The sequence below is a fragment of the Priapulus caudatus genome, unplaced genomic scaffold, assembly GCF_000485595.1.
Source record: "Priapulus caudatus unplaced genomic scaffold, Priapulus_caudatus-5.0.1 Scaffold584, whole genome shotgun sequence".
NCBI lineage: Eukaryota > Metazoa > Priapulida > Priapulimorpha > Priapulimorphida > Priapulidae > Priapulus > Priapulus caudatus.
Window position 1 is genome coordinate 157,495 of NW_014577645.1, and position 23,382 is coordinate 180,876.

General features: G+C 39.4%; 2 protein-coding genes across 2 annotated transcripts in view; one reads left to right on the top strand and one right to left on the bottom strand.

The window, feature by feature from the left end:
• The window catches only part of LOC106811867 (dihydrolipoyllysine-residue succinyltransferase component of 2-oxoglutarate dehydrogenase complex, mitochondrial-like), a 20,712-nt gene extending 8,505 nt beyond the window's left edge, over positions 1–12,207 (top strand). Inside the window, exons 2-13 of the mRNA XM_014815587.1 lie at positions 2,597–2,627; positions 3,397–3,442; positions 3,647–3,711; positions 4,083–4,157; positions 4,511–4,566; positions 5,929–6,037; positions 6,635–6,954; positions 8,172–8,269; positions 8,502–8,700; positions 9,326–9,409; positions 9,686–9,853; positions 10,672–12,207. Coding sequence (XP_014671073.1) covers positions 2,597–2,627; positions 3,397–3,442; positions 3,647–3,711; positions 4,083–4,157; positions 4,511–4,566; positions 5,929–6,037; positions 6,635–6,954; positions 8,172–8,269; positions 8,502–8,700; positions 9,326–9,409; positions 9,686–9,853; positions 10,672–10,806 — 1,386 coding nt within the window. The 3' untranslated portion in view covers positions 10,807–12,207. The remainder of the gene's footprint in view (positions 1–2,596; positions 2,628–3,396; positions 3,443–3,646; positions 3,712–4,082; positions 4,158–4,510; positions 4,567–5,928; positions 6,038–6,634; positions 6,955–8,171; positions 8,270–8,501; positions 8,701–9,325; positions 9,410–9,685; positions 9,854–10,671) is intronic.
• A 3,200-nt stretch (positions 12,208–15,407) lies between these two features.
• Positions 15,408–21,599, bottom strand: LOC106811865 (putative phosphatidate phosphatase; the record flags this gene model as incomplete). Its single annotated transcript, XM_014815586.1, is given in 6 exon segments — positions 15,408–16,246; positions 18,239–18,415; positions 19,129–19,186; positions 19,468–19,666; positions 19,924–20,044; positions 21,448–21,599. Coding segments are annotated over 6 exon segments (827 nt in total), but the record flags the coding sequence as incomplete, so codon positions are not given.
• Positions 21,600–23,382: the final 1,783 nt, after the last annotated feature.

Sequence of the window (23,382 nt, forward strand, 5' to 3'; positions counted from 1 at the left end):
TATATTTTACTGAGAACGTTAAAACTGCAAAAAAAGATGAGAAAAACAACCAGATTTGAACCAAAAAGTGCATATTTTCACCCCTTATTATTATACAAAATCAGGAATATACTTCCGGTAGGGTCTCAGCACCCCCATCCCTCCCAAAAAGTGAGATGAAATTAAATTTTCCCATTCAATCCTTGTGAAAATTCAATATCCCAACTCTCAATAGGTCTATTCTAATTTTGAATAAAGCAAGGATTTAACTTTCGTGAGCAGTGATAAGACTTTGGGGATTTTGAAAAAAAAATCGTATATGGGGAATGCGTTCAAAATTAACCGTCTGAGTTTCAGTAAAATAATGTCATTCTTGGAATGAGTTACAGCCATTTTACAGTAGATCATAAGATGTATATGTCACGTTCCATTTCTGTAATAATACATTAGGAGAGTATGAATAGCGATGAAGGATTTGTAGATAATATCCAGTATTTATTGTCTGTAAAATATTAAAATTGTCCTCATTTTCTTCCTGAAAGTAGGGGGGATGAAAGCCACCCCACCTCAATAAGTGTGGGGGGATATACCCCCATCCCCCCGCTATATCTACGCCCCTGTCAGATGAACTCAAATTTGACTTTTGATATGCATACAAATATTCATAATCATAATCTTTGTTAGCAGTACTCTACAGGCGCCGTGGAACGATTTTTGAAGTGGGGCTGCTCAATTTGTTACGCTCGACAGTGGCCAATGCAGGTTTTCGAGGAGGGTGGTAAGAAACAGGGGGGCGGGTATGCGGGTCCTCCCCCAGAAAATTTTGAATCCCCCATTTTCCTCCTGAAAGTAGGGGGGGATGATTGTACACGCCATCCCCCTAAGGTCAATAAGTGGGGGGGATGCATCCCCCTATCCCCCCCCCGCTATCTACGCCCCTAACTTTAACATCAGCTAGCTAAACCTGGCAATTACTGTCAGGTGTCGAAATAAGCGATGGTCCGGGGCCATCAAATAATCAGGAGGACCATCAGATTTTCAAAGTCAATGATCCGACGGACCATTGAATATTTTGGTCCCATTTTACGGTAATTTTCTTTGAAGTTTCCACGTGCAATATTCCAAGGATAGTGCGGATTATGTTGAAGAGGAAGATGAACAAATATTAGATAAGATGGACATGATGGAGTGTGCCAAGAAGGCTTATAATTGCTTGAATTAACTGCTTGACTAAAGGAATGTTAACTGTATTAAATGAATGAATGTGCTTCTAAGAAATATTTGAGACATACTATATTCCGGTGTTATGGGTTCAACTAAATTTTACTGAAACAACTTTATTAACCAATATACTATTAAAGTGAATAAACTATTACTGTATCGTTTAGTACATTCATTGTAGGTGAATAATTAAACCATTTTATCACCATGTAAAATCTATTTCTTACGCTTGCACGCCGCATTACTATTACTGATAAATAATAATAGTATTAGAGAACAATTTGAAATTTAGGAGGACCATATAAAATTTAGGAGGATCATCTAAATTTCAAACTAGATGGTCTTGTGGACCATCTCTTTTTTCTCCTTATTTCTACCCCTGACTGTGGTATCAATCTAGCACTATGATTATCTGTCAAAATCAATTTCGATTTGTTGCGGTTTGTTGACCAAAATATTCATAAGAAACCCGCTCCCAGCAGTGTTTATAGATTTCAGTGACTCGGTTCTATTACTTTATGCAACGGTACAGATGTAGGTGGCTAGTACAGGAATATAAGGATTTATTTGATCATATCAATAGATCGAACAAAACTGATATATTGAGTTACTAGGATAACTGTACTATTATTATTAAAAGCTCTTAAATTATTGTGATACCATGCCATAACCCTTGTAGGTTAGACAGCGCCTGTTTAAAACAGCGAGTTTTTGCGAAATGTATGCTGCTTTACCCGAATCTTGCAAACGCTCATTGGTATGGGTTTGAAGTCAAAATATAGGTCAAATTGTACGACTGGGGTAAATATAGACTGGGCGTACTCATTTGATATTTGTGTAAGCAGTCCCATACTATAATTTACACGGCGATGAATCAAGTCTACCGGCTGTCTATTTAACAATGTTACCACAAGATGATTCGTGTTTCGCGGACATGTGTTTTGATTGTTCAAATGAGCTAAGTCGTGTTTTTTGCGATGTACGATGTAATTAAATAAATAAAAAACAATAAAATATATAATATAGCTTTGTATATAACTATCTATTAAAATGTCATCGTACCGTATCATTAAATAGCATGACCGTATGATGGTATTATTTGGTGTATATCAATCGTAGTACTTACCATCAGGGATGCCTGATTGAAGTAATTTTTTTCAATAGCATAGGACAATCAAACTAGCCTCTAGCATACTTTAGACTACATTTTAAAAATCTGCTACTTTCTTTATGATAGCAGCAGTTATATTGTTACCAGCAGTGCAAACAATCGATTTATTAATTTAAATTTAATGATCAATATATAACCATATTTTTGGTGTAGTTCAATGGCTCTATTAGACATAGTTCTTATTTATTCTAGTTGTATGATTATTGTTTTATATTTTATTTTCAGAGCAACAGTTTAACAAGATGTTTATATACAGGTAAATTTGATATTAAATTATCTTGTAATCTTGCCTGGCCTGGATATCAATAGGTATTTATGAGCCACTTTACATAATTAAGAATATTAAACATGTACATACCAATTATCCATAGTAAAATTTGATTTAGTGTATACTTTGTTAACGTGCATTACAGGGCTGCCAACTCTCACGCATTGACTGTGAGACTCACGCATTTTGACCAAATCTCACGCTCTCACGCTGATCTTACAATATCTCACGCACAGCAAAAAAATGCTGAGTTATCTCACGCATGAATATTTCTTCATGAATAAAACGCTGAAATATCTCACGCACAGCAAAAAAAATCTTACAATATCTGAAAACAGTCACTTTAGTATGCACCAAATTGCACAAATTGAAGTTATAAAATGCAAAAGCTCCCTACCGTGGGAGGGGGAAACCCCTCCCCCCTCGGTCGCTTCGCTCCCTCGCATTTCACACTCACCTATCACCCAATGTTGGCAGCCCTGGCATTATTTATTGCATCAATTGTTCCAATGCAGTAGCCTTAAACCATTTATATTTTATTGGTAATTATAACTGACATGTGGTATTTAAAGGTTCATCTGTGAGTGTGATGTGAGATTCAAATTTCAAAATATCAATTGCTATTTGTGGAATTGTTTTGGCAACAATTAAGGACTTGGCAATACATACACTCTATTGATCGAACTAGAAACTAGTATGGAAATCATGTGGTGGCCAGATAGATTTGGTATTATTCTCAGATATTATGTTCTTTCAGGAACATATGACCAAAAAAATGCTGTCGATGGCCTGCATAACATGAGGTATGTCAGTTTATTTAGCCATTACTCTTATTTATTAAAATAAATAATCATGCTCAAGAAAGGGAAACAAACTAATGATGCTAATAGAACTTACAATGACTCTCTTTGTGAATCAGATAACATATATATATGTTAAGGGGAGAAGTAAACAATTGTTAGATTTGTGTGCGGACCCTAGGTTGATGCATTTGTTTGTGTTTTTAGAAAGCCCCGGTGTCATTTCACGCACAAATCAGAGCTGAGGTATTTTCGCACATCAGGCAAAGTTTGTAAGTATCTCACCCTGCAAATGCGTTGGTCTGAACAAGGCTACACAATAAAGAATTAGTAAATAACGAACGGATTCGTTGTGTATAACCAATAATTGTACCACCTGAAATAGTTTTTGTTCTTGAATGTTTTCTATCATTTGCCTTTATTTCATAAGACTGACAGAACCATACCCTTGTTACAAAAATTCCACATTGATATACTAAATCACTACTCTATTGGTTCAGCACTAATCCCAACGTTATTAAAACACCAAAAGAGTCCAAACACACCAAAATGCTGACTCAATGTTTGCACTGTTTATCACATCTAAAGTCTGGTTCTAACGTAGTGTATTTGGTGACACCACTGTCTTCAATTATCATTTTAGGTGGTGAGGTGCTAACTATGAAATGCCCAGCCTTTGCAGAGTCTATCAGCGAAGGAGACGTGAGGTGGGAGAAAGGTTGGTATATGTATTTCAAGGAAAGTGTGTGGCAGGAACAACAGCACCACCTGTAGTTGTAGCAGCAGCAGCAGCAGCAGCAGCATTAGCAACAGCAACAGCCACAGCAACAACAGTAGCAACAGCAGCAGCAGCACCAGCTGCAGCAGTGGCTGTGACAGTTGCTACGACAACCACATTGGCATCACGTTGAGATGCACACTGTCACACAGTTAGTCTTGTGATAAATATTTTGACGTTGAAATTTTACAGAGAATAATAAGTAGTTTTCTTTAAGGCCGGAGGGGGCAGATACAGTATTTGACGCGTTTAAGTGTTTAGATTATTCTCATGAAAATCTATATAATTTTCAGCTGTTGGCGACTTTGTGAATGAAAATGAAGCCATCGGGGAAATCGAAACAGCTAAGGTAAAATATTAATCTAATATGTGCTCCACATTGCATTAGCTTGCCATAAGAAACAGACACAGTCAATGTTGTGTTTAGTTTAGGGGTGCACCGGATCCAACTTTTCAAGTTCCGGCCGGAACCGGAACCAGCCGGAACTTGAAAAAGGTTCCGGCCGGAACTACCTGGCCGGAATCGGAACTTTAGCTGGGAATAAACTTGTCAGTTTTGGCCCAGTATTGTGCAAACTCACTCGCCCTGAACGAAATATCATTAGTAGGCACATCACTCAGGCGAGTAGGACAATTCTCGAAGTCCTAATTACAGGATGGTTGTTGGGTGTATGAATCTGCTGCTTACAGTGCATAATTTGCATAATTCTGGCATCTTATTCGCGAGCGAATTCTGTGGCAAAACCTGCATGTTGCACTATCCCTGGTTTTCGTCTATTATGTTTAACTAACAGACAAATGTCATTCCTGTGGCTCTAAGAGTATTTGATTTTGAAAGAAAATCTTATGAATCACCTAACATCAGTTAGGTTCAGTTCAGTTAGTTAGCCAATGTTCAAGTGGCAAGCGTTTTTTGGGCAGAATAGTGTGAAGTTGTTAACACTATATTGTCAGCAAGTTGACTCTATTGACTCTCAACTACATTCAGTGACTGATCTTTTAATCTTGATGACTCTTGTAGCAGAAATGAAATTAGGAAAAAGTTCCGGTTCCGGCCGACTGTTTCTGAAGGGTTCCGGCCGGAACCGGAACTTTGAAAAATTGGGGATCTGGCCGGATCCAAGTTCCGGTGCATCCCCAGTTTAGTTGACCTAAATATAGTGTTTATTGCATTCAGTCTAACTCGTCTTAATGGCCACCGCTATTGATTAGTGACCTGTTCATAGCAACCATAAAGAACCTGCTGAAAAATGTTGTGTTATTAGCTTCATACAGAGTAGCCACCTGCCCAAAGTGACCAGTGTTCGCTGTTTTTGTACTCCTCGCGTGGGCTTTAACTGCAAACCAAAGGTCATTTTTAAAGGTTTTGTCATCGTGCTATTAACCTTCAGTGTACGCTAGCTTGGCAGGTAACTTCCAAGCCATAGGTGGCAGCTATATGTTGCACAGATCTATAAACATTCAGTAATACTGATAACGATGACATGATTGTATTGAAAGTAATAACTATTAAGGATCGCGTTACTAATGATACAGCTGGCTACTATTGAGGGGGAATGTTATATATACAGATTTAACTGTATTTGATTTTAATTCTTACTTACTATAATGCCATTACTCACTTTGTAACTCATTGATTAGGCCTACTTAACAAACAAGTTTTTATATTGGAGTAATCACTAAATCACCAAAAACCTTTTATGTGTAACAGACATCTATCCCAGTCCTTGCATCGAAGTCTGGAGTTATCATGGAGTTCTGTGTAGAAGATGGTGCTACTGTCACCCCTGGTGATGATATATATAAATTTGAGCTGAAAGGTAACAATTCTTCTTTTGTTTTAATTCCAGTATTATTACTTTAGTTTTAGTACTATTAGAATATTAGATAGGGACTATTTTGTTGATACTGCATATTTATAGATATGTTGCAATCTTAACTGTAAAAAAATTTGTTTTTTATACTAGAATAAAACTGAGAGAAGCATTATTTTCAGTTAAATTTGGTTTTATTTTAGCTGCACAAGGCTTATGAATGTTTACCTTCCAATATAAATAACAACTATACTACTATAATAGAATAAATAATGTATAATTTAACTAAAAATGCTAAAAGCACAAATTCCTTTTAAAAAATTCTTCAAAATGGCCATTAATGTGACTGAACAGCATTTTCAGTGTGTAAATTATACTACCAAACTTCGCAAAATTTTCTGCAAGTGTGGATAGTGAACTTAATGTTTAATTTCACTTATCTACCCGTGGGTGCTAATAAAACACCTAGGATGTAGCAGGCATGATGCTGGACATCAGTAGTTCAACTTGTATAAAAAAAAGTGCTGGCGCAGCTGTACCTGGGCAATGTGCGCGAATCGGCAACACTAGGCGACCACTTACTATTGACTGGCATAATTACAGAAGGATCTGCACCACCTGCTGCTGCACCAAAGCCAGCTGCTCCAACGCCAACTCCTGCACCTGAGCCAAAAATGGAAGTACCAGCTCCTCCACCCCCTGTCAGTATGCCACCACCCCCCGCACAAGCCGTGGTACAAATCCAGGAGGCTGCGGGCCGTATTCCGGAAGCTCCACCAAGCCCTCCTCCACTACCCCAGGCACCAATCTCCTCCATACCAGTGTCACAGCTGATGCCTCAACATGCAGCACCACCACAGCAACAGGTGCTCAAGGCTGGGAAAGCACCGACCACAATTACGGGTACAAGGACAGAAGCTAGGGTAAGCAGAATAATGTATCGCAGTGGCTACGCGTCCGGTCATCCATTACAACACAAAGCTCAGCACAGATTCCAAATCCACGTCATGATTAGGCCACGCCCCCAAAATCGTCAAATCGTCGATTTTACGGGATTTACTAATGCTTCAAATGTTACAAAAACACATCTTTTTGATAAAATACCTAAAGGTAAGTAATATTATGGTAAAAACTTGTTGTTTATTGTTTTTTTTACTGGAAAAATATAGGTGGGTTCACATAAGAAATATATGACCGGACGCGTAGCCTGGGAGCTGGGCGACCGGTAACCAGACGCGTAGTCCCCGGCCATAATGTATGGTGCACAAACTCACAACTGTGTGACGGTTAGTTCCTAGGGTGACTTTTTGCTGTGGAAGGTGTAGTGATGGAATGGTTGGTCACTAGGATGAGTGGTGGCTGTATGAGATGTAGCAATGGAATAATTGGTTGCTAGGATGATTGTTAGTGCTACGAAGAGTATGCATGGGACAGTAGGTTACTAGGATGAGTGGTAGCTGTAGCAGGTGTAGTGATGGAGCAGTTGTTGCTAGGATGAGCATTATCTGTAGGTGTGATTCTGCATTTGGTTGCTAGGGTCAGTGTTATCCATAGGTGTCAGGGTAAAAAATACACAGAAGCGATGAGCGATTCGCTCATCAAACCTCCAAAATCGCTCTCGTGACGCTCAAAATAGCTCCCGTAAAATTTGTGACGACAGCTATTTTTCCCACAGACTTGAAAAAGAGCTCCCGTGAAAAAAAAGTATTTTTTTCCTGATAGACCTGTGTAGACTGTAGTGATGGAATGGTTGGTTGCTAGGATGAGTGTTATCCATAGGTGTTGTGATGGGTCAGTTGGTTGCTAGGGTGAGAGTTATCCATAGGTGTTGTGATGGATCAGTTGGTTGCTAGGGTCAGTGTTATCTGTGAGGTGTTGTGATGGATCAGTTGGTTGCTAGGGTCACTGTTATCTTTGAGGTGTAGCGATGGGAAGTTTGCTTACATAAGCATCTTGCTAGATAATGATACTAAACATAGTTTGCTATCTTACGCTATACATCAAGAATTTTACCATTTTGATAATAATTATTGATAGTTTTTGAGACCGAATGAGAAAGCATGCTGTCATGTAGACTATTCTTAGTCAAGATGACAAATGGTAAAGGTTTAAGGCAATGTGTTTAAATTCGTTTTAATAGGTAAAGATGTCCAGAATGCGACAGAGAATTGCTGAGCGGCTGAAAGAGGCACAGAACACGACTGCAATGTTGACAACATTTAATGAAATTGACATGAGGTGGGAATGAAACATTTAAAATATTTGACTGATTGTCCTGCAAAGCAGGTACTTCTCCTAAACAAATTTCTTTGAGCTTGTAATATTAAATTCTCTGGTGATCTCTGAGCCTATTTATTCAAACAATAAATCTTGTGCACAAGGGTATAAACATTTCTTCGCACTGAACCTTTATAATATGTTTAGCCTATGGTAATCGCTTGCATTGTGTAATTCCCACGTGTTTACTTAGCAACATCTTTGGGATGAGGAACCAGTATCGTGATGCCTTCCTAAAGAAGTTCCATGTCAAGCTAGGATTCATGTCTGCCTTCGTGAAGGCATCTGCGTCTGCACTGCAGGAACAGCCGGTGGTGAATGCTGTCATTGATGGCAAGGAGATTGTGTACAGAGACTATGTTGACATCAGTGTGGCGGTGGCCACTCCAAAGGTAGTGCTGGCACAAAAAGCCATCTTATTGTTTAAGTTTTCAACAAAAACAGGAGTTTTCCCCCTTTCAGGTTTTGTAAAAATAAGATAAAAAGTATGAACTGTGCTGAGATATGCATTGCTTTGATCATTATTTGATATGAATGGATATAGGAAGGTTCAATTACAGAACCCTTTTTTAGCAGTGCAAACTAATGTAATCTGTATCATGGTGTAATCAATTTGATTGCTTCACATCAGGGCACTATAAAGGTTAGGCGTGAATTCTGTTAAATTCTTCCACATCTACGTTACTTAGCCTAATTGTTACGGTAATATCAAACATAAGTGTTACCGGGGACAAGCATCGGTGCACTGCCATAGCATTGCATTGCTTAGCACTGGTTAAATGGGTTGGTGTTCCCGGTGACACTAATCCCCTATGAAAGATGTCTCATTTTTCTCTTGTGATTAACCAAGTGTTGTTAAAAAGATTTAGTTCATAGCCTCGTAGGAGAGAAATGTACGTCCATATTCATGGCAGATGCCCTAGGTGATGCACATGGTTGGGCTGCCAAACTTCTTGCCTCTTTCTAACGGTGTAAACAGTATTTTATATTATCTTTGATAACGTGTTTCTTTTGTAGGGTCTGGTTGTTCCTGTCGTTCGAAATGTGGAGGGCATGAACTTTGCTGATATAGAGCTGAATATCAACGAACTCGGCGAAAAGGTAGGGAAATGCTGAGCGATTTGTTTATTTAATCTATAAAGAACAGTAATGAGTGTGTTACTATTTAGACATTTTTTGTAATATGTAGTGTCAATGGGAGTCGATTTTTCTCAGCTCTACGATTCTCTTACCCCACATTTCCCACAGTTTCATAACCCATCTAATATGTATCTGCGTGCACGTATGCATGCTGGTGCAAGTGTCCCTAAGTTGCAGAGTGCTTGTGTATAAGATGTGTATGTTCGTAATAGGCACATTATTTCGCGTTACTTACAGGCACGCTCAGGCAGTCTGGCAGTGGAAGATATGGACGGAGGAACGTTCAGCATCAGTAACGGTGGCGTGTTCAGGTCTTTGTTTGGTACACCCATAATCAATCCCCCACAGTCGGCCATCCTTGGCATGTATGGAGTCTTCGACAGGCCAGTGGCCATCAGTGGAAAGGTGACATTATTACTCTGATGTGAAACCCAGAGGAAATCTCTCAAAATTTCTTGTCCACGTTCATAGAGCGATTCATATATATTGGTGTGATAAAAAACAATTAGGGTTTCCTCCCTGTTAGCATTTACTCATGTGTAATGAAGTTGTGTGAACTATTCCAAAATTGAGTCCAGGTAGATGCAATTTTTAATAGTCATCCACTTGAGTGAGTTTTCGCACTCCAGTGAGTTTTAAGAAAAAGTGTGTATGTCTGCACTATCAATTCTGCTAACTTCCTTTCTGGCTCTTGACATTCCTGGCCAATCACCTAACTAAACCTAAACTGTGTTTTCCATGTCTGGGGATGGATGCATCGGGTGACTGCAAACATGCGTGACTGTTTGCACCTAAATGGCACAACTATTTGCAGGCACAACTGTTACAGGAACAACTATTTGCAGGCACAACTGTTTGCAGGCACAACTATTTGCAGGCACACTATTTGCAGGCACAACTATTTGCAGGCACAACTATTTGCAGGCACAACTGTTTGCAGACACAACTGTTTGCAGCAGGGAAAAAATAAAATGTATTTTTTGGGGGCTACTTTTCAAGCTCGCGTGCATGAAAATAGCACTCTAAAATTTGGTTTGCATTGAACTCTATGCAAATTTTCGGGGGCTTTTTTGGCATTTCGGGGGCTAAATCGCCCTGAGCCCCCGTGTATTTTTTTCACTGGATTGCAGACACAACTGTTGCAGGAACAACTATTTGCAGGCACAACTGTTTGCAGCTTAATGCGCGTTTCAGCAGACTGACTGCTCATCATTATATCGCAGGTGGAAATTCGTCCCATGATGTACGTGGCACTGACCTACGACCACAGACTCGTCGACGGTAGAGAGGCGGTGCTCTTCCTTCGCAAGGTGAAGTCCTGTGTTGAGGATCCTCGTACACTGCTGCTAGACTTGTGATTCACAGGTAGAGACACTGAGCACTCACTGTTTGACGGCACAGCTTTTTTTTTATACCACATCAACTCACAGAAAAATAGTTTTCCCGTTCTCCGAAAGCATCAATTAGCATTTTGGTACGCTCATAAACGACACTATTGTGCCTCAAGAGCAACAAAAACTTGACTGTCTTACTCATTAGAAGGAAATCGAACGGTTCAAATTTCGGTAGCTTATTTTTTATTTAATAATGCACATAAGCACTATATATAAAAGTTTAGGTCCATTAAGAAGAGCGTTTAGTTTATGGTTTTAATATTAAGCTCTTGCACCTCTGATGTCATTGAGGCAGCATGATGAGGGTCTCTGTCTAACTGAATCTACAGGTGTACAATGTAGTCAACATTGCATGTACAGACCTATCGGGTTGCAATATCGATATCAGCAGCATTCAAACGCTTCAGGATACCATTGAGAATACCTGCTGCACTAATGCCATTAGAAATTGATATAGCTATCGTATTAATGTCACATGCCATTAACCTGACCAAATTCTCACTACTGGCTGCTCGGTAGTTAGTTGTTGCTCTATGCTAGATTTTGTTTGCCATTTCGGAGTAGATACGACCCTCTTTTTTGGAATCAGCACAGTGTGAGAGGTGGTAGGTGTAGTATTTTTGTGGAGTAGGTGTAGATAGCTTGTATAGTGGATTGCTTAAAACAGTATAATATCATAATAACACAATAATAGCATTCACTGGTACTAATAATGCTGCGAGTTATTTTAAAACTTGATATCAGTAGTTTCCTGCTCAATATTGTGGGTGTTTTCAACATTATATTGCTTTAAATGTTTGATACATATTCACAAGAAAGAGTTGCACATCTATGGAAGTGCATTTGTAAATGTGTTGTACCATGTTGGCTGGATTTCACTTAGGTGTAGTAAAGCAATTTCAATATATGACCAGTGCATTGGGGTGCTAGTGTACACTCCTTCCTGTGCATCTAGCCATGGCTGCATGTGTTTTTCTCATGGGTATGCCAGCACAGCCATGTTCATGCCCCTGGTACGTTTCATTAGGGTTGTGAGCTCACGATTAATTTACCTGGAGAACAATATTTTTTTTACTAAACGCACCAGCTGCTATCCGCACACACATGGACAACTCGTTGGCTGTTGAGAAAGTCTTTTTGTAAAAGTGTACCGCATGAATGTACACAAATGGAGTTCACAATCAATTTTCACACTCTTTTCAATGAGGCATGTGGCATCTGCTATACTATGTGGGTATAAATTATATATGACGTGATGTCAGGTTGGAGTGGGGATGTTTGTTGCAGACTTGTTACGGCAGTTATTGTATGACTATAGTCATTTTAAAATGTTAGTAAATAAATCATTTTGTTTTGTTTCCCTTATTTGAAAAATGTCTGTCTTCATTTAATTACCTCCGCCCACGGAGTGGAGGAGGTTATGTGATCGCTCTCGTGTAGTGTGTTAGTTCGTTCGTGTGATCGATATTAGCGCGTCGAGTCAGCAGCAGGCCAGTCAGTCAGCTGCAGCGAGCGGCGAGCCAGCTCGTAACACATACATGTTACATGGGGCGTATGGCGCATGTCGCTGGCGGAGGTATGCACTCCCTCTGTCTAGTTGTTATTAATTTACACACCATAACTAGTTCGGGAAGCTAACTGGTGGCGTATCCCCTGCTTCAGCCTTTGTGTTGGTATCAAGCCATGTCACGTGTTTTTACCTAACACTGCCTAACGTTAATAAACGTACCTGCTAGCATATTTTATTCTTGGATAGAGGTGATTGAACTTGGCTGCTCCTATAAAATCGAAGTATTCAGTGCTTTGTATCGGCCTTTTTACCCAAATCTTTGCTAAGGTTACTCTGAGTTGCCAACCGTGTCTACTAAAATCTGATTGATGTCTGATACAAAGTTTGCCGTGTAAACAGTGCAAATATCTGATGTCTTTTACGTCTGCCAAAATATTTAATGTCTGCATTGTGACTTACTCGCGACCAAAAATGACCCCTGCACAGGTTGTTTTAACTTGTATTGGTTATTATACAAGCACTCAATTCCAGAACTATTAATAGCATAATAATATAACAAGACAATATTATCAACGTATTCATTATAATTCATTAATAATAATAACATAGTATAAACACTTGCAGTATGGTTAGAAAATACAGCAGTGTTGTTATTCACGTGCTTCCTCGCTTCAGGATTTGTTTTATAGCAGTGCAATCACTAATAGCCCGTTTCAAACTGCGTTTAAACAATTAACAAAATTTAAAGTTTACTGCCTAACCCTTTTAATTTTTCACAAATAGATATTTTTCACATTGACATCATTGTGGCTTTGCAGACCACGGCAGCTTACAAGATTGTAACCCTAGCAGATGGCAAGGCTCCTCTATCCATATTAACTATAACAGTCATAACAGCAGTCGCCATATGAATATAATACATTGTTGCCCAAAATAACGATCTTGTCTGCGAAATGCAAAAGTTTTTATTCACAATTTTTTCTATTGAAAACACATTTAAACACATAAGATCAGGAGTCTATCAATATCCTAATTATCCTATTATCTCCTGATAAGATGATCTAGAAATTTCTGAGAAAACACAAATTTACCCTTTGTCACACATACCCTTAAATGCCACACATGACCTTACAATTACAGTCATGTACAATACAAATACACTGCCTGGGCTACAAAATTTTAAATAAATCACATATTTAATTATCGCACATTTTGTGGTGGTAATTACTGTTTAAAACAATACTGCTAAAATAGAAATATTGAAATTTGTAGATTTCATGTACAATGATTACCCGCTCTATAATCACCCTAGACTTTTACTTACTCCCCTTACGATAAATATCTATATCATACCTCCAATTACAAATATTTAGTTGTCACTATTAGTAGGCCTAGCGATCTTCGCTGGAATGCACACATTGATTATATTTGTAAGAAAGGATCTCATTCTTTTGGTATGCAACCTTAGCTTTGCCAATTCTATAACTCGATCCCTGGCTAACTACGGTTCTCCCCATATTAGAATAGGCTATGCTATATATGCCTATGCTTCGTCAGGCTGGTGCCTCTATACGGATCATAACTGTTCTAAATTAGATGTCACTTGGCATCCAGAGAGACATGATACAAGATTGCGTGGCACAGCTTTGCTGTTGATCCTGCGCGCTGCGCGCGGATGAGACGCGCAGTTCCGCGGGATATGCGCACGCGACCGCAGGGATGTTCAAGTATGAAGCGCTGTCCGCAGTGGAGACGTGCGCCAAATTCGAGGCCCGGCGCACGTCTCCACAGCGGTCAGCGGATGGTCTGTAGTTTTAGAAGATGACAATGATTATATGGACGATATTCTAGAAATTGGAGATTATAAAACAGTAACAAAATTGCTCAGTCATGCTCGAGATTAGCCACAAGTTCCATTCTCGCTGAACACTACATTGGCTACTGTTCCTACGACGTGTAACAGTCGGAGAGCCCGGTCGGTTTAGCCCCAGATTAGCTGAATCAAAAAGATTAGAATTTAATATATGAACAAAACAAATATAATAGTTATATAAAATTCACAAACAAAGAAAGGATCGAGGGGATTAATAGGCAACCAAGTAATAAAAAAATGCACCAAATATTCATACCTAGGGGATTTAATTAATGATATAGGAGGTTATAACGCTATGATAGCGAGTCCGAACTGAAAAATGTAGGTTAAGGGAAATAATTATTATGGGCAAAGGAGCAAAATTGTGGAAATCATACTATAGAAGCAAGAGTGAAATTATGCGAATACACAATTTTACCTTTCTTCCTAAATAACAGTGAAACATGGACTAACTTAACTAAGGAAGAAGTAAACATGTTGCAGGATATCCAAAATGATCCAAGAGATGGCGCTGTGGCATGTAAACATTGGCTCCCGAAGCGAGGTTTTTTTGCCGAAATGTTTACTGAATGACGCACTCGTTGACTTGCGACAGCGAGTGAAAATGCAGAAATTTTTTCTCTTCGATGCGAAATGCATCGGCCGGGCATTTCATTATTTACGAAAAGTCAACGGGCTGGCAGTACGTACAGGAGTCAGCTCACGTCATTGACGCCCCATTCATGCCTATCGACAAATAAGGCGGGGCTTATTGTGCCTACAGCTATGCGAAAATGAAAGAAAAGGACTTAGCACTGTGCGCAAAACAGCGTGTTATATTCGTATTTGTGCCAAACTCTATCGTATAAAATCGTTCTAGCCTAGCAGAATGCCCTAGTTCCTGAGATCGGCGATTCCATGCTCTCATAGCTATGGTACCTAAAAGTTATACGAGGGAGGCGCGGCGTAGACTGTGATTGGAAGACACAAAGTGTCAATCCTCGGCGAGCCTCAGCATCATGGCCGCATCACGTCAAGCGTGTGAGATGGGTATCCAAAAAAACCATTATGATAGTTCCGCAGTTGTTTTGACTCAGCTTAATTGGCTTCCTCTTCGTATCCACTTTCTTTAAATGCAAAACTTGTAACCTTTCATAAAATTGATCATGGTCAAGTGAATATTCATATACAAAAAACACCTCATTTAAATTGCTTTCGACATGTACTTCTGTTTTATTTCTGTCATTCCATATTCATTATTGGAATATTTTTCTTTAGTTAATTGTGAAATTGAAGGTTTTTCTACTGCAACACCCAGTGTTGATCTTTCTATTTGATCGACTTTGTCTCTCTCCGTTTTCGACTCAGACTATCCATAATCCTTTGGGCTTTGTAAAGTAACCTTTATGAGGTTTTTTTTGTGGTACCCAATGCCACCTATTGTTGTAACGCAGCAGTACTCCACTTATATAATAAATATGGAAGCTGTCAATAACTAACTGGTCATCTAGGACTTTGCTCCACACAACCCACAAATAATTGGGGCTGTTACAAATACGATGGATTTCCAAGTGTCAAGAATAGACGTGTCCCCGTTTAAAAATCTCAATTGGGTTTTTTTGTGCGTGTCTTATCTGATATAGAGATTACGCGAATGTTACCAACTATTAAAATCTATTCATAACATAAAAAAATAAATTAATTGTATTGGTTAAAACCACTGCTTGGATCAATATCAAGAAATATCATTTTATAAAGGTGGGTAAAGTTCCAGCATGCAGATAAATCACATACATTTTGTCAAAACATATGATACTGGTCCTGACATTGTGTCATGAGGTAAAAATGTCGGTGAGCTGCTTCATGCCCCCTCACATGTTGACACTATGCAACAAGACTCAAATCAAACGGATGTAGTACATTTAAAAGGCTTCAAAGGAGTCAGACACAGAATTGACATCACTAGCCCTCACGAGCTCTGTTGTTTCCGTGGAAATGCTTCTCACAGCTGTCTTCTTGAACAAGTCAGAGAACACAAATACCTGAAATAAGATAAATTAAGATTTATATAGAGCCAGAGTATATTTACAGGCATGGATACTATATTAATTTTTTTGAGAACAGCAAGTGTTGGCTTTGGTCTAATCAGAAATTTAAGGGCAGTGCTGCATGTTGAATATGCAAGTCCATTAAAAAGGCATTATCAAGGCAACGTAATTTTTTACCACTTTTTACGTTGAACAAAAGAGACATAAGATGTAATGGCATAATAGGCAGCCATGGCTGTCTTTATTGCCATGGATATTGAGAAAATTTTCAGGGCACTATGGTAAGTAGAGGGCAACCATATGGCCCAGTCACATATACACGACGCACGGCCCACGCACTGAAAAATTTGCAATTTTGGCCAGTGTGTTGTCTTTCGCTGAGTGTGCATTAGCATTCGTTACTCGTTCGTCGACCGCGCTGGACCAACGCTATGCATTCGTTGTCATTCGCTGTGTGCGTCGGGATTTTTGTGCATGCACAAAAATGTGTGCGGAGCTCGACGCATGAATGTACACGCCAGAAGGACGCCAGACACGCGCAGAGCGCGCTGGACCAATGCCAGACACACGCGGAGCACACGCTGGGTATTTGTTGTATGTTCGTCGGCTGAGGTGTAGCAAACACCTAGCGCACACCTAGCGTGCTTCTAACGCATGTCCAACGAACATGCAGCGAATATGGGCGTGCTGAACGAGTGCTGAACGAGTCTGTAGCGCGTCCAGCGTTCTTCTAGCGTGTTGCTAGCGTGTACGCAGCGTGTAGCCATGGGGTATATAAACGGGTCCCGCCCCCACCTCCTCATCATCACTTCTCCTCCGACCCTAATGGGTGATGACAGCGGTTCCTGCTAATCGTGTCTAGAAGAACCACCTCAGAAGATGGAGGATCCCGACAGGCTGCGACTACAATACGAAATCGCGGTTCTCCAACATCACCAGAACCTTATGGAACTGGCACTTCACCAAGTCCACGTCATCAGGAGAAGGAGAAAGAGAAGAGGTCAACGGAGGTTCTGGGTCCGACCGTGGATCGGTAGGCGACGACAGTTTGGCCTGTATGACCAGCTACTTGTTGAACTCCGTAACGAAGACCCGGCAGCCTTCAAGAACTTCATGCGGATGCCCCCGAGATGTTCGACAAGCTGCTAACCAGAATGGGTCCGAGGATCACCAAGCAGAATACAACCTACAGAGAGGCCCTCGACCCTGGCCTGAAGCTTGCCCTCACTCTGGGGCATCTTGCCTCTGGGACCGAGTATCACTCAATGTCCTATGGGTGGTGGGTGCCTCACAACACCATATCCCTGACCTGTTTGTTCGCTGACCTTACCGTTCGCTGGCTGTGCGTTGAATGCGCGGTGCATGCGCAGTGCATGCGCGGACCATTCGTTCTGTGCGCTAGCAACACGCTGTGCATTCGTTGGATTTTTTAACATGTGCGCCCTGTATACGCTCTGTATGTGCCCTGTATACGCGCAGCGCGCTAGCAACACGCTGTGCATTCGTTGTCAACTCGCTAGCTTCTCCCAAATCCTGACAAAAGTTGGGCGCACAACGACGCACTGATCTGATTTTCCATTTTTGGATTAATTTTCAATGCGCGGGCCGTGCATCGCGTATGTGTGACTGGGCCATAAGGAAATTAAAAAATTTATTTTTCACTCAAGGTTATGAAATCCCACTTCTATTTAAAAATAATTCTATTTAGCTGCTAATAATAATAGCAGTTGCCGTCGGTGTCACAGTAAAATTTGAGCCTTGCAGTCACTTCACTGCAGAATCCGCAATACAGTCTAACATAGCCAGAATTAAATCTTGCATGCAGGAAACTGGTAGTGAGCTGCAAGCGTGATGAAAATATTGGCTTGGCGATGTATTAATACAACTACGCTGAGCTAATAGCTGCTAGACGCGTCACATCAACGCATTGACTAGGTAGTTGATGGTAACCAACATAACTGCAGCATTGTGCAGGTGCACACTTACAGCAATGATGGCAACACATATGCCCTGGATGGACCCGGCCAGTACGTCGCTCCAGTGATGCTTGTAGTCTGAGATGCGTGACAGAGCTGTGCCGTAGGCAAGGAACAACGCACACACCTGCAGTGTGTATTTAAGTAGACGACTGCCACTCCATGTCATGCGCGCTTGCAGATACAACTGAAATGCACGATGTAAAATCAAGATTTTCGACGTCATTGATTTACAGTTAATGCAATTTCTAATTATAAACAGGCTTACTAACTAAACTAAACGTAACTATTAAGAACATCAAGAGCAGCAATGCAAATTTAAATGACACTTTCTCTACAATTATTATTAAATGACAATACTCCTGGTTAAGAATATCTTGCATGTGCCATATATTTATTTTAGATAAGGAGCAATTTCCACATAAATTACCATTCATTTAGGTACCTATAGTTACTATAAACCAAGTAAATACATAGATACAGGCTGGACATTACTAATCCAAATTATGCGATGGTTTGGCGGCATCGACAATTTGAATCAGTTCGTCATTAGTTTTTATTTGCTTTACCTACAAATATGCTATATATGTCATATAGTACAGTAAATTTGTGCTACCATAGTATAGTAAAATTGTGCCACAGTACTAATACTTGCTTATAGTGGTCCAGTAAGCCTGTGCTAGGTTTATGCTAATTGTATTCGTATCAATAATAATGCAGTATATGCATTATTTTGCCTTTTTAACCTCAGCTTTGTTTGTTCTGAATTTTTGCTAATCTGGAATTGGTATGACTTCAAGCTTTCCGGATTAATGAGGTCCAACCTGTATTTCATATTTATTATATTTTATATATTTTCATCTTGGACCTTTTGGTTTGTATTAAATTTCAAAAACTTACGGCAAAATACAGCATGCAGTAGAAGGCAAGCGATGCATGGCCAGACATAAAGGAAAGCCTGCAAACAAACAATAAATGAAATCAATATTTTGAATTGTTTTTCATTTGGAAAAATCTAAAATGCATCTATTGATAAACCAATTTATTTCTATTTTCCTTGCAACTAAATAACTAATTTCATCATAATCTAAATGATAATTATAAAAACGTTGCAGAAAAAATAGAGAAAAAATGACATTAAATTAGGAAATGAAGGCACTACCACAATTGTTCTAGATATTTGGATATATGTATCTTCCACATATATACAGCTGACATATACAATGTATACTGCAGCACCTGGCCTCTCTTATTAGTTCATGATCTTCCCCAGTGCAGACGTCTGCATCAATGTACTGCATAATGCCATCCTTTATGCATTCAAGCTTGGTGAAGTCGGGTTTGCACACGTCAAACCAGTGTGGCCTCAATCTCCCAACCATATACTTGGCTATATCAGTGGTGGTTTGGCTAACGGCAGCGCCAAACAAGAATGCTCCTATAACACACAGTATACTAGCAATGCTAACAATGAAACACAAGTTGATGTGAAAGCGTTCATGAGTACATGGCGGTAATCATAGCTGCAAGTAAAATGCTCGTAAAGGCAATTTACAATGACCAAATCTTTTCAATGACAAGTCAATATGAAAAGGCGCTAGTAAATGCTTATTTATAGTCTACACTGGTTCATTAAACATAAACATATAGGGATAAGATTATAGGATAACGATATATTTTCTTCTAAAATCATACCTATAAATTTATAGTTTATCCACAGGTAGGAATGGATGACTTTCCCACCCACCATATATCGTTTGCATGGTATGTTTCGCTTACGCTTTGTCTGGTAAAGAAGAGCTTCACAGACCATAATCTAAAAAAAGGAAATGTTTTCATTGTTCATTAAATTATATTACAGTTCGCAGTTGAACTCTCGGCGGTCAATAGACTCGTGTATACAATGTTTTTCAGAAATGTGTTAAATATGGTAACTTGTTCTTGCTATGAAGAAAATATATCTATATAATCAGATATAATCATACACGGTTTTATGTAGAATTGTATATAAGAAGATGACTACCACTATTTCCATATGTGCATTAAAGTCATATAATAATTATGAATAATAAATTATAATAATTTATTGATTTATTCTGTGCACGGTATATGAAAATGTTCACGTAAAATACAATATAATAATCATGAAATATAAACAGGAATACTCCTGATATCTACTAATAAATTATTGTGTAGATAGAGCGACAGAAATCTGCGTAAGCACCATGCAGTGAAAATTCACACAATAATAAACAGTACAGTCAAACCAGTATATAATGACTACTTCGGGTAAAAAAACAGAAATGGCGTTTACAGAATTAAGACTTTTCTATGGAGATAGGAAGTATATATATATATCACTACTGCAGCGAGTACTGCTGCATCTAACGTTCATCAGGTGAGCCAACAACTGGTAGCCATGGTGGGTGGGTGGTTGGGTGATTGGGGGTGCCACTGTGTGCACTTAGCACCTGCTCGAACGTAGTGCTATCTTTGTAGACTGCATGCTCAAATCACTTGAGTGAAGAGTGGCCACGTTTAGCAGGTGGCTGCTCTTTACATTAACTCTCACACATTTTCTAATTGGGAGGTTTTTTCTGAATACTATGAACATGTGACTGTTCTTTATAGCCACGAACACTGGTTTGACTTTACTATGATGATTAAATCGAGGCAAAGAAATAAACAAAAGATAAGAGTAAGCAAGTCACAATAACCTAATTCAGAAACCATCAATAAAACATGCAAATGCTCACATAAGCTTGTTAATCAAGATGCCAATTAAAAAAGGATGTTAATTACGTAAAGAATTATGGTTATAATTGGAGAGTATTACGTTGTAAACACTATATGACATCTTACTGCCATGCACATAACCACTCAAGCTAACTCCAGACTTGCTAGCCAGATGAACTAAAACTAAACACAGGCAAAATGTGTGCCATCCAACATCAAATTTCTTCATAGATAGAGTAGAAAATCTGACAAAGGGCCAACGATTATGAACTGGAACATTAGTTTAAATTTTACATTTTACTAATAGTTTCAGTTACATTGCATTATGCATGCATTTATTGCAAACAAAAAGTCGATCAGTTAAATAGTAGTTAGATATTAAAAAAAACAGAAGTGAAAAGAATAGTCACAAACTGAAAGATGTTAGTTGAAGATAGGCAGCAGAATTGCATAGCAGCACAGCAAAATTTCACTTAAACTTACTGAGAAAATAGTTAAACCAAATCCAATGGTCCACACGACTGCTGTGTGTATTGTACCAGTTTTGTATGGGTGCTGCAAACTTTCATCATCACAGAAAAACCCACGGTGATATGGTGTAGCCACGAATTTGAACAGGGGAACTGGAATAAACACTGAAACGAAGACAACCACAAGTATATCATTTACAACTAACATAATAGTACTAAACCTAAATAGGAACTTACAGATATGATTGGCAGTGACAATCCAACTGCCACATTGGTTGCAGTTGAGATAGTTGAATCTTTGTAGGGATGCATCAGGCTTTCATCATCGCAAAAAAAACCTCGATGAAAGGGTGCAAATGCAAGTTTCACAGGTACTGGCAAAAACACTGAAAATGCATGCAGCAATAAGACAGTTAACCAGTTGCATGGAACACAGCTGTACCACCTTGGGCTCTGCCACAGACAAGAGTGAGAGTTAGTGCCTGTGGTAGCTCAGGGCCACACAAGAAAGCTACATGAAACAAGAATAGATGCTAAATACCATTTCCAGCTGATGTGTAGTAATTTTTTAGACTATATTACCACACCAACATCACGTTTCCCATTTTTCTGAGACGGTCTGAAGCAGAAAATGGTTTCTGGAAACGACGCGCCAATACTCTTGGCTACCATTCGTGCAACACGAAACACGGTTAAATACAGAACGGCACAGGTGAACATCTGAATACAGATACTTCCTATAATAATTCAGCTCAGTCAAGAGAAAAAGGAAGAAAAGAATGAGGAAGGTAGAGTCACTAAGTATGATACACAATGTTGAGCAGGCCTACTCTGTTGGGTTACATACACGCATCCAATTCCAAGAAACAGTTGAACATCGAAAGACCATTTCAAACTCTTGCTATATGAAAACTTATAGTTGGTTCAGTTATAGTGACGGGTGGTAAATGCAAGATTATGGAAAAGATTGTACGGGATTGAACGGGGACTGGGCCAAGCCTCGTTTAGCACTCCTGATTAGTTTAGCACGTATGCGAAAACACATTTGCGGGGGTCACAAATTATTCTTGATCCCAACTACTCAGGGCAATCGACCATTGCCAATGGCATTGGAAAGAGATGATGGAAGGAATGTCGAAGTAGTCTCTATATAGATTTCATGCAGGCGGAAACACTGGTAGCTTTCGAGAGCAGACGCGATGGATTCTGGGGGGGGGGGGCAGTGACAGGACCTAGAGACTAGACGGGATTATAGTACAGTGTCCAATCCAGGAATGAAGCCACACGACACAACACAGATAATAGGGCAACCTATAATACAGGCAAGAGACCTAAATGTACTGCGTTCAGTATTTACCAAGTTACACTAAATTAAAAGAAACATTGGCCGAAATCTCTCTTTGATTTATGCATATGATGATCTTGCAAAATCCATAAATTGTACAGTATCTTCTTGTTCATTCTATATTCATTGTATATTTGTTCATTACATATTTGTTTCCTACACTTTTTCTCCATGGATTTATGAACTGCTTGAATTTGCATAATGTGCTCGATCTCCACTTGCTGCTTATGTGCAATCCTGCGTGAATTCTTCATTACCATTATGTTATTCAGCGGCTCCTTTAGTTAATCTGCTCTTGGGGTTGCTCTAGTAACGCAGATGGGGTCGTTGTCGTATCAGGTACTATAGATATGTACCCGAAGTAGTTTTAGGTTGTTTAGTATTATGTTTATATTTTTATATGAGGTATGTTTAGGGTTAGGGTTAGGGTTAGTGTTAGGGTTAGGGTACACTTCTGTAGTACAACTCTGGTACACTTTGTGTATACATATATGTACCTCGGGTACATATCTGTAGTACCTGATACGACAACGACCCCTTGAGCTCTATAGTAACTATAGCCCGCGTACGGTTGACGCTGGCGGAAACCGTACGCGGGCTATA